This window comes from Bufo bufo, chromosome 4, assembly GCF_905171765.1.
Source record: "Bufo bufo chromosome 4, aBufBuf1.1, whole genome shotgun sequence".
Classification (NCBI taxonomy): domain Eukaryota; kingdom Metazoa; phylum Chordata; class Amphibia; order Anura; family Bufonidae; genus Bufo; species Bufo bufo.
The window spans coordinates 400,141,559-400,153,776 of NC_053392.1; the positions used below are offsets into that span (position 1 = coordinate 400,141,559).

General features: G+C 44.2%; 1 protein-coding gene across 1 annotated transcript in view; it reads right to left on the bottom strand.

Annotated features, from left to right (window-relative positions):
* The window catches only part of AGPAT4 (1-acylglycerol-3-phosphate O-acyltransferase 4), a 126,268-nt gene that overhangs the window by 30,057 nt on the left and 83,993 nt on the right, over positions 1-12,218 (bottom strand). Inside the window, exon 3 of the mRNA XM_040427138.1 lies at positions 794-955. Coding sequence (XP_040283072.1) covers positions 794-955 — 162 coding nt within the window. The remainder of the gene's footprint in view (positions 1-793; positions 956-12,218) is intronic.

Here is a 12,218-nt window from a genome sequence, read left to right on the forward strand (position 1 = left end):
GTTCATATTTAATACTGGGAATCCACACTGGCCACCGATGAATATAGAGGGAGGGGGGCCGCACTGGTTACAATTAATACTGGGGAGGGAGGGGGGGGGCCCGCACTGGCCACCAATAAGTTAAATACAGGAGGGGGGGGTCTGCCCCCTGCTGCCTGGCAGCATCTGCCAGGCAGCAGGGAACAGTCATGTACACAGTTCTCAGTATATTCTAACTTGAAGCGTCCCCATCACCATGGGAACGCTTCTGTGTTTAGGATATACTGTCGGATCTGAGTTTCACGATGTAACTCAAATCCGATGGTATATTCTAACATAGAGGCGTTCCCATGGTGATGGGGACGCTTCAAGTTAAAATATACCATCGGATTGGAGAAAACTCCGATCTGATGGTATATTAATAGGGACTCCTGACTTTACATTGAAAGTCAATGGGGGACGGATCCGTTTGAAATTGCACCATATTGTGTCAACGTCAAACGGATACGTCCCCATTGACTTGCATTGTAAGTCTGGACGGATCCGTTTGGCTCCGCACGGCCAGGCGGACACGAAAACGCTGCAAGCTGCGTTCGGGTGTCCGCCTGCTGAGCGGAGCGGAGGCCAAACTGAGCCAGACTGATGCATTCTGAGCGGATCCGCATCCACTCAGAATGCATTGGGGCAGTATGGATCCGTTCGGGGCCGCTTGTGAGAGCCTTCAAATGGAACTCACAAGCGGAGCCCCGAACGCTAGTGTGAAAGTAGCCTAAAAAGTACTAGTAAAAACAGCATGTAATTGAACTTGACTTACCCAAAAATGTTCTGGGTAGTCCCTAAGATTCTGTAAACCCTTTACAACAGTTTTTCGATCTTCTTCCCATTTTCGTTTACAGAAGACAATCTCCAAGAAGTACCACATCCAGCCAATTACAGGAATATAAGATAGCTCCTTCTTTGCTAGGACTTTTGAGCTCTGGCAACAATAAAGAAAAACAAGTCATTTGCTTTAGTGGACAGTTCCCTTTACAACAGTATTTACCTACTAAAGTTGCAAAACATGCTCAATATTTTGGATATTACAATATTTCATCAATGAAAAAAGAAGTAAAAATAATAATCCAAATCGGCATGGCTTCATGAGGGATCAGTCATTTCAAACTCATTTAATCAGTTTCTATGAGGAGGTAAATTCTAGACTTAGATGCTGGAACTGTGCCCTGAAGTGCGGTTCACATATCAGTTGGGTCCAGCTCCCAGCCTAAAATAGCTGGCTGTACAAAACGGATATAATGTATGTGAGATTAGTGAGGCCTTAGTGAGATTAACCTTGAACTATGATAAATGAACATTAATAGATACGCACCTATATTATGAATCATTATCAGGTATTTATTCCACAGATACAGTATGAGAAGCAGGGGATCTTGGAAACATTTACAAAAAAAAAAAGTGTCCTAGGACACCACAAACAAAAACCTGGTGGTCCCTGTTGAAGGAGACATATGTAGTGAGCACCTGTATGCACCAGATAAATTGAACTGCGAAACATACAATAATTACCAAACTATCATCCTAGTAAAAGTACTGCAATTTCACAGCACAATAAATTGATTAATATACAATTTTCCAATGTTTTTTTTCATTATTTATTTGGTACTCCTTTCACAGGCTGAAACCAGAAAAAAACATTTCATTTGGTTAAAACGAGTATCGCTAAGGTTAATAACTCGCATGCAGCAAACCCTCAAAATATGGAGCAAGTGACGAGAAGGCAAACTTTTAAACAATCCATGTCTGTGCCAGCTACCATTGGAAACCGATAAAAGCAATTGGTGCTGTAAGTTATTCATTCTTTACAGTGCATCAGCCATAAACATTCAGTTAAAATAGGGAAATCGACCCAATCATTGCAACGGGTTGAGCAGCAGGGCAGAGACGGCCCAGGTTGGATGGATGAACGTGCCATTACATGACATGTAGGGTAATTCTATCAATCGGTATCCCTACCCCTAAACAACCTGCATTGACATAATTTTGGATAACTTGAATAAAAAATTAAAATAGCCTCAAATTAAAAATTATCGTTATAAAAGGTAACATTAAAAATATCAAAACAAATGGCTTCTACTGTGCACATTTTAGGATTACCATTCTATAATGTTTGCCATACCAAGATTCTGCATTGTGAGACAAGCATGACAATACCAAAGAGGTTCTTCCCTTTTAGCAAAGAACTCTTCAGTATCATCATTAACTCTCTGGTCTGAGTGTATATGTACCTGCATATGGCGTAGGTCAGTGATGGCTAACCTCCGGCACTCCAGCTGTGGTGAAACTACGACTCCCAGCATGCTCCATTAATTTCTATGGAGTTCTGAAAACAGCCAAGCAAGTATACATCTTGGGAGTCGTAGTTTTACCACAGCAGGAGTGCTGGAGGTTAGCCATCACAGGCTTAGGTGCTGCATTTAGAAGTGGTAATAGTGGTGAATACCTTTAAAATAATTATGTGAGAACATTCCAATTATAAAAAACCTTCAGAGCAGAGGTGCACAACCTAAGGCCCTCCGAGTCATAGTTCGGAGAGACATGGCTGCCAAAGGACAGCCATATCCTTTTGATGCAGAGAACAGAATGCTGTAATTGACTGGTACGATCACTGACAGGCACTGTGTGGCTGCCACGGTTAGGCTGTACGAGTTCTATTTTAAAGGGGTTATCCCATTGATAATGTAAAAAGTTAAAATCAGACATCATCATGCAGCACTGATGCATTCCTCTGCCAGTCAGGGGAATGTCAGCTCCAGTAAGCAGGGGACCAGGAGAACAGAGCAGGTGCTGGTAGTGGGAAACTCAATTACAGTGATCCCTCAGGATTCAATGGCCTCAGGATACAATATTTTCAACATACAATGGTCTTTTGTGACCCAACATACAATTTCTCAGACTCAGATCCAACCAATCAAGTCCATTTCTCTGGTAAAATATCTGTATTAGTTGTTAGTTAGCAGCTATTCCTGACTGTTATATGTACAGACTTGTTTTATATGTCTTAGTTATCTGCATCTTCATTTATTCTTATCTTGGATGACATTTTGGGGCTTTGGAACAAATTACTCAACTTACAATGGTTTCAATATACAATGGTCATCCTGGAACCAATTAATATTGTAACTTGAGGGACCACTGTATTAGTGATCTGTCACAAGGACCAGGAATGTCAGTGTGTTCTCTGGCGTTGGAATTCGACAGATAGTGGATCAGGTTGACAGATTACTGGGAGGGGCTGGAGAAGATCCAGCAGTCATGGTCCATAATCGGAACCAATAACAAAGTTAGAGGTAGGTGGAGCGTCCTTAATAATGATTTGGTTGGATTTAGGGGATAAGCTTTGGGCAAGGACCTCAAAATGTAGTGTTTTCCGAAATACTACCTGTACCACAAGCCACACAAGAAAGGCAGCGGGAGATTAGGGAGGTAAACAAGTGGCTAAAGAACTGGTGTAGAAAGGAGGGGTTTGGGTTCCTGGAGAACTGGGCCGACTTCTCTGTCAGCTACAGGCTCTATTGTAGGGATGGGCTGCGCTTCAATGTGGAAGGGGCAGCTGTTTTGGGGGAGAATATGGCTATAAAGTTGGAGGAGTGTTTAAACTAGGGACTGGGGGGAGGGAAATTACATTATAGGAGGGCATAGGCGTCGCTACAGGGGTGCAAGGGGAAACAATTGCCCCCCCTAGGTTATTCCGTGCCCACCCACTGACAGTGGCGTAGTGTTCTGAATTCTGGGGCCTCACACCCAGCTACTACATTATCTGTACTCAGAGAGTTATCACTGTGTTATCTGTGGTGTTATATAGGATTGCAAGTGACATCTACTACATTATCTGTAAAAGGGGCGTAGCCACAGGTGGGGGGGGTGCAATACTTGGCTTGCCCTGGGTGCTGGCAACCCACGCTACGCCACTGCCCACTGATTCCCCTTTAAAACGCTGGCCGCCACCGCTAGTACAGCAGCGATCTGTCAGTTTTGCCAAACTGAAAGTACTGCTCATGCTGCCCACCCGCTTCACTAGGCAAAAAAGAATGCGGCTTGGGGATTTAACATCAGGAAACATCAGGTATCCCTGCATACCGCAATACTCTCGTATTTTGTAATCTTATTTATATATACTTATTTCATTTTTTTCAGTAATCTGATTAAGTGGTGAAAATTATTAGTGCCCCCCCCCATTTTTGACTGTGGTATCTTGTGTGCCCCCCCCCCCCCCCCATATATTGTTTCTAGAGTCGCCACTGTAGGAGGGGAAGATAGTGCAGATAGAGACCTGGGATGAGGTAATGGAACTGGGGGGAGGAATGGAAGGAGGACTAGAACAGTTCGGAAGGAAAGGTGTAGGGTAAAAAATATACATAAACCTCTTAATTGTATGTATACTAATGCCAGAAGACTGACTAATAAAACTGGGGAACTGGAATTAGTGATGTGTGAGGAGGACTATGATATAGTGGGAATAACTAAGACAATGGCTAGATGATAGCTATGACTGGGCAGTTAATGCACAGGGTTACAGTTATTGCGGGTATCAAAATATCGATACCCAATCGATAATTTTGCCCCGGTATCGATACGATACTGGGATTTGACATTTATCGATACTAGGCTGCCCTACTGCGCAGCCTAGCATCAGAGAACATGGAGCGCGCTGCTGTCATTGCACTCATGTTCCCTCAACAGCACAGGGGAGAAGGTGTCAATTTCGCCCTCCCCCTGTGCCGCTGCTGCCAATAAGAGAAAGGGGCGGAGGAGGGGCGGGCGCACTGCACCACCAATGATAGTTAACCTTTAATACAGGCGGCAGGATGGCGGCAGCAGAATCACATAGCCGGCACCCTGCTTCTGACAGGAAGCTGCGATCAGCGGCATTTAACCCCTCATTGGTGGCGGAGTGTGCCCCCCCTCAACCCCCCCAGTATTAAAATCATTGGTGGCAGTGGCCACAGGGTCCCTTTCCCTCCTCCTCATTGGTGGCAGTGGAAGTTTCTGATCGGAGCCCCAGCAGTGTAATCCTGGGGCTACGATCGGTTACCATGGCAGCCAGGATGCTACTGAAGCCCTGGCTGCCATGGTAATCTCCCTGCTGCTGTGTGTATGTAATGACCGACGTCACGCACAGGGAGGATAAAAGGGAAAGCCCTGCCCAAGGGAGAGGGAAAGATGGTGACCCCTAACTCACCTTGCGGCTGGCACCTGACTACCCTGACGTCCCTAGACGGGTTCCTCACCCGTGCGGCGATCACGTGCCTAAACCCTGGCTTTCCCTAAAATGAGCCCTAGATAGTGAACGGGCCACTGGGATCGCTAGTCCGCACCACTATCACTAAGAGGGAAACACCAGGGAGAGGACAGACAAAACAGACAAACACATACACCCAGGTGGGCGATCACAATAGACCACAAAGGTCCAACAGGGATCCGGAGGGTAGCGTTCTGGACCAACTACCAGAGAACGCAGCAACACAGCTCCAGAAGGTCAGAATAGATGTCCAGGCAGGAAGTTCTATCTCTGGCAACCAGAGAAGTGTGAGAGAGGAATATAAGGAGGTTTGGGAGTGCTGGACAAGGAACAGCTGAGGAGAAGGAGCTACGGATCCCTGAGTGAGCCAAAAGGGTTTGCAAAGCAAACCCAGAAAGCTACCATAAGGAAAACAGCCCTATCTTAAATAGAGCGTGCAGCCAACCGCTGCGACTTCCTGACCCCGGGTATAACCGAGTCAGGCGTGGTTCTCGATACCCTCGTGACAGTGTACTATGCACAGGGCAGCAGGGACAGTGTGAAGTCCTATTCACCCTAATAGACTTCTATTAGGGTGAATAGCACAAGGGATTACAGTTAGGGTTGTTGCGGGTATCGAAATATCGATACCCAATCGATAATTTTGCCCCGGTATCGATACGATACTGGGATTTGACATTTATAGATACTAGGCTGCCCTATTGCGCAGCCTAGCATCAGAGAACATGGAGCGCGCTGCTGTCATTGCACTCATGTTCCCTCAACAGCACAGGGGAGAAGGAGTCAATTTCGCCCTCCCCCTGTGCCGCTGCTGCCAATAAGAGAAAGGGGCGGAGGAGGGGCGGGCGCACTGCACCACCAATGATAGTTAACCTTTAATACAGGCGGCAGGATGCCGGCAGCAGAATCACATAGCCGGCACCCTGCTTCTGACAGGAAGCTGCGATCAGCGGCATTTAACCCCTCATTGGTGGCGGAGTGTGCCCCCCCTCAACCCCCCCAGTATTAAAATCATTGGTGGCAGTGGCCACAGGGTCCCTTCCCCTCCTCCTCATTGGTGGCAGTGGAAGTTTCTGATCAGAGCTCCAGCAGTGTAATCCTGGGGCTACGATCGGTTACCATGGCAGCCATGGTAATCTCCCTGCTGCTGTGTGTACTATGCACAGGGCAGCAGGGACAGTGTGAAGTCCTATTCACCCTAATAGACTTCTATTAGGGTGAATAGCACAAGGGATGACAAGATCCCAGGTTCTAGCCCCTAAAGGGGCTAATAGTTATTAAATTAAAAAGTAAAATAAATAAATAAACTGGCGTGAAATTGGCGCATGCGCACTGCATATCTCTGTGCCTCTGTCCACAGTGGGCAGAAAAGTGCGCATGCCCGGGCCCGGCAGTGATGCGCGAACAGCCTATAGGGAAATATGATGTCACAGAGCCACTGGGATGGCCTGATCTTACTGAGGAACGGAGTTAGGCGCATGTGAGGGGGAGGAACTTGGGCACTTTCAGAAAACTCTCCGCCCCTGGGCACTTGCGATGGCTCATTAGCATATGATAAAAACGACTTTTTGGGTGATTTGAAGCATCAGAAGAACTAAACATGGGTAACATCTGTGTCATGTCTTTGTGCCCCACAGAACAATGTCACCTGTTTGAAACCGGTCAGGTAGGTGACAGACTCCCTTTAAGTATAAATCCCCCCCCTTTCCCAATTTTACATATAAAATATATAAACAATAAATAAATAAACAGATCACATATTGCCACGTCCGAAAAGTTCAAACTATTAAAATATTTAAAAAAAAATCTCCAATGCGGTGAATGCCAGAACAGAAAAAAAAAAAACTGCGTGATTTGCAATTTTTTTTATGCGAAATGCACGTGGCTTTTTTAGAGTTTTATTCTTTTTGCGTGGTATCGAATGGTATTGAGTATCGCAATACTTTTTAATGGTATCAAAATCGAATCAAAATTTTGTTATCGCAACAATTCTAGTTACAGTCGGTTTAGAAAGGATTTCCAAAACCGGAGAGGGGGGGGGGGGTCTGCCTTTATGTAAAGACCTGTCTAAAGACCACACTCCGGGAAGATATAAGTGAGGATCATGAACATGTGGAGTCACTGTGGGTAGAAATACATGGAGGCAAAAATAATAATAAAATACTAATAGGAGTTTATACCAGAGTCCACAGAAAATCTACTACTAAACGAAATAGACGAGACGGCAAATCATAATGAGGTAGTTATTATGGGGGACTTCAACTACCCAGATATTGACTGGGAAACTGAAACCTGTATATCTCATAAAGGAAACAGGTTCTTGGCAATAGCCAAAGACAATTACCTTTCCCAACTTGTTCAGGACCCGACTAGAGGGACGGGCACACTGGACTTAGTACTATAACCAATAGACCTGACAGAACAACAGATGTGCAGGTTGGGGGACACTTGGAAAATAGTCACCATAAAGTAATAAACCTTCCAATTGTCATTCAAAAGAGTGTTTCTTCAGGGACGAACAAAAATACCAGAACTTCCAAAAAGCTAAATTTAGCCAACTAAGAGAGGCCATTGGCCTAACTAACTGTGACTAACAATATGGATAAATAGAATTGTAAAAAAAAGCAATAAATGACAAAAATAAAGCATTTGACCACTAAAACAGGAGGGTAGCGATGAAGGATTGAAAAACTATAAGGAAAAAAACTATAATATGTAAAAGACAAATAAAAGCAGACAAACTAGAGACAGAGAGATTCATTGCCAAAGAGTGAAACTAACCCTAAAATGTTCTTACATTTTTCTCCACTGTATTCAATGGGGAAAATAAACTGTCCGATGAAATGCAGAATGTAAAAGTAAATTAACCATTAAAACTGCCCTGTCTGACCCAGGAAGAAGTACAGAGGAGTCTTAAAAAGATTAAAATAGACAAATCGCAGGGACCAGATGGCATACACCCCGTTTTCTAAGAGAATTAAAGGGGTTGCGCCCATTGTCTTATAGGTGCGGGTAACCCACTCCCATTTACTTGTATGCGGCTGACGAAAATAGCAGAGCCAGCGCTCGGCTATTTTCGTCGCCCCAGAGAAAATGAATGGAAGGAGGCTGCGCAAGCAGAGTGCGTCCTCCTTCACTTACGGTGCTCCGTTCTCGATATAGATGTGGGTCCCAATGGTGGGACCCGCACCTATAAGACAATTGGGGCATATCCTAGCAATATGCCCCCATTGTACATGATGAGACAACCCATTTAAGTAATGTCATAGCCAGACCCTTATCTCTGATATTTAAGAATTTAATATACAGTTGCAAGAAAAAGTATGTGAACCCTTTGGAATCATATGGATGTCTGCACAAATTGGTCATAAAATGTGATCTGATCTTCATCTGAGTCACAACAATAGACAATCACAGTCTGCTTAAACTAATAACACACAAAGAATTAAATGTTACCATGTTTTTATTGAACACACCATGTAAACATTCACAGTGCAGGTGGAAAAAGTATGTGAACCCCTAGACTAAGGACAACTCCAAGAGCTAATTGGAGTGAGGTGTCAGCCAACTGGAGTCCAATCAATGAGATGAGATTCGAGGTGTTGGTTACAGCTGCCCTGCACTATAGAAAACACATACCAGTTCTGGGTTTGCTTTTCACAAGAAGCATTGCCTGCACAAAAGAGCTCTCAGAAGACCTACGATTAAGAATTGTTGACTTGCATAAAGCTGGAAAGGGTTATAAAAGTATCTCCAAAAGCCTTGCTGTTCATCAGTCCACGGTAAGACAAATTGTCTATAAATGGAGAAAGTTCAGCACTGCGGCTACTCTCCCTAGGAGTGGCCGTCCTGTAAAGATGACTGCAAGAGCACAGCGCAGACTGCTCAATGAGGTGAAGAAGAATCCTAGAGTGTCAGCTTAAGACTTACAAAAGTCTCTGGCATATGCTAACATCCCTGTTAGCGAATCTACAATACGTAAAACACTAAACAAGAATGTATTTCATGGGCAGATACCACAGAGGAAGCCACAGCAGTCCAAAAAAAAAAACATTGCTGCACGTTTACAGTTTGCACAAGAGCACCTGGATGTTCCACAGCAGTACTGGCAAAATATTCTGTGGACAGATGAAACCAAAGTTGAGTTGTTTGGACACTAACATCAAAACCTCATCCCAACTGTGAAGTATGGTGGTGGGGGCATCATGGTTTGGGGCTGCTTTGCTGCGTCAGGGCCTGGACGGATTGCCATCATCGAAGGAAAAATGAATTCCCAAGTTTATCAAGACATTTTGCAGGAGAACTTAAGGCCATCTGTCCACCAGCTGAAGCTCAACAGAAGATGGGTGTTACAACAGGAAAACGACCCAAAACATAGAAGTAAATAAACAACAGAATGGCTTAAACAAAAGAAAATACGCCTTCTGGAGTGGCCCAGTCAGAGTCCTAACCTCAACCCGATTGAGATGCTGTGGCATGACCTCAATAAAGCGATTCACACCAGACATCCCAAGAATATTGCTGAACTGAAACAGTTCTGTAAAGAGGAATGGTCAAGAGTTACTCCTGACCGTTGTGCACGTCTGATCTGCAACTACAGGAAACGTTTGGTTGAAGTTATTGCTGCCAAAGGAGGTTCAACCAGTTATTAAATCCAAGGGTTCACATACTTTTTCCACCTGCACTGTGAATGTTTACATGGTATGTTCAATAAAAATATGGTAACATTTAATTCTTTGTGTGTTATTAGTTTAAGCAGACTGTGATTGTCTATTGTTGTGACTTAGATGAAGATCAGATCACATTTTATGACCAATTTGTGCAGAAATCCATATCATTCCAAAGGGTTCACATACTTTTTCTTGCAACTGTATATAATCTAATATTATATATTGACAGGGAGAGTTCCACAGGATTGGCGCATAGCAAATGTGGTGCCAATATTCAAAAAGGGTAAAAAAAATAGAGCCCGGAAACTATAGGCCGGTAAGTTTAAGATCTGTCGTGAGTAAACTGTTTGAGGGTTTTCTAAGAGATGCTATCTAGGAGTACCTCAATGAAAATAAGCAAATAACGCCATATCAGCATAGTAACATAGTAACATAGTACATAAGGCCGAAAAAAGACATTTGTCCATCCAGTTCGGCCTGTCATCCTGCAAGTTGATCCAGAGGAAGGCAAAAAACCCATCGAGGTACAAGCCAATTTTCCTCACTTTAGGGGAATAAAAAATTCCTTCCCGACTCCAATCAGGCAATCAGAATAACTCCCTGGATCAACGACCCCTCTCTAGTAGCTATAGCCTGTAATATTTTTACGCTCCAGAAATACATCCAGGCCCCTCTTGAATTCCTTTATTGTACTCACCATCACCACCTCCTCAGGCAGAGAGTTCCATAGTCTCACTGATCTTACCGTAAAGAACCCTTTTCTATGTTTGTGTACAAACCTTCTTTCCTCCAAACGCAGAGGATGTCCCCTCGTCACAGTCACAGTCCTGGGGATAAATAGATGATGGGATAGATCTCTGTACTGCCCCCTGATATATTTATACATAGTAATTAGATCTCCCCTCAGTCGTCTTTTTTCTAACGTGAATAACCCTAATTTTGATAATCTTTCAGGGTACTGTAGTTGCCCCATTCCAGTTATTACTAGTTTGCCATTACTAATGGCAAACTAATTTAACCACTGCGAATCAATGGATGTCGTATATTTTGATTTCTCCCAAAAATTGGACACTGTACCACATAAAAGGTTAGTACATAAAAGGAGAATGCTTGGACTGGGGGGAAATGTCTGTATGTGGGTAAATAACTGACCCAGTGAGAAAAAACTGAGTGGTTATTAACGGTACACACTCAAATTGGGTCACTGCCACTAGTGGGGTACTACAGTGGCCAGTATTGGGCCCTATTCTCTTCAATATATTTATTAAATGATCAAAGGTCGCACTATATTTTTTCCAGAAGAGTAAAAATACTCCTCTTAACAATTTTGAGGAGTATTTTTAGCCGAGGAGGAGTACGAATTTTGTGGTGATTCATATATACAGTGGATTAGGGGTGGGCGATATGGACTAAAATCTATATTTCGATATAATTTAAAGCATGTGCAATATATATATATATAATAACTATTAGCCTCCTTAGGGGCTAGAGCCCTTGTCCTATTCACCCTAATAGAGCTCTATTAGGGTGAATAGGACTTCACACTCTCCCTGCTGCCCTGTGCATAGTGCACACAGCAGCAGGGAGCCGACTATGGCAGCCAGGGTTTGAGTAGCGTCATGGCTGCCATGGTAACCGATCGGAACCCCGCGATTACACTTTTGGGGCTGCCACCAATGATTTAAAGGGATTCTGTCACCAGGATTAACGCTATAGAGATATTTATATGTGCCCATCAGTCTCCTTGCTGTATTTAAAATGATCCCACTGTTACTGCTCTGTGTGTGTTAGATTCTTATAAAAACCGATCTTTTTGATATGTAAATTACCTCTGTCAGGAGCCCAAGGGGTTGTCCCACATCTGTTGGAGCCCAGCTGAGCCCACCACTAAATTTATTCACTCCACTTGCCCTGACGTAATTTTTTCTCAGTGCCGTAGTCTCGCACAGGCGCAGTGGACACTGTAGTCTGAGCCCGTGCGGACTACTGGCACCGGCTTCGACGAGTCAACAGCGCATGCGCCAGCTCCCTGCACACCATGCTGGCATCGGAAAAGGGAGCCGGCGCATGCACAGTTGACTCGTCGAAGCCGGTTCCAGTAGTCCGCAGGGGCGCAGACTACAGTGTCCAAAGCGCCTGTGGACGGCACTGAGAAGAATCGATGGGCGCAGCTGGGCTCCAACAGATGTGGGACAACCCCTTTGGCTCCTGACCGAGGTAATTTACATATCAATAAGATTGTTTTTTATAAGAATCTAACACACACAGAGCAG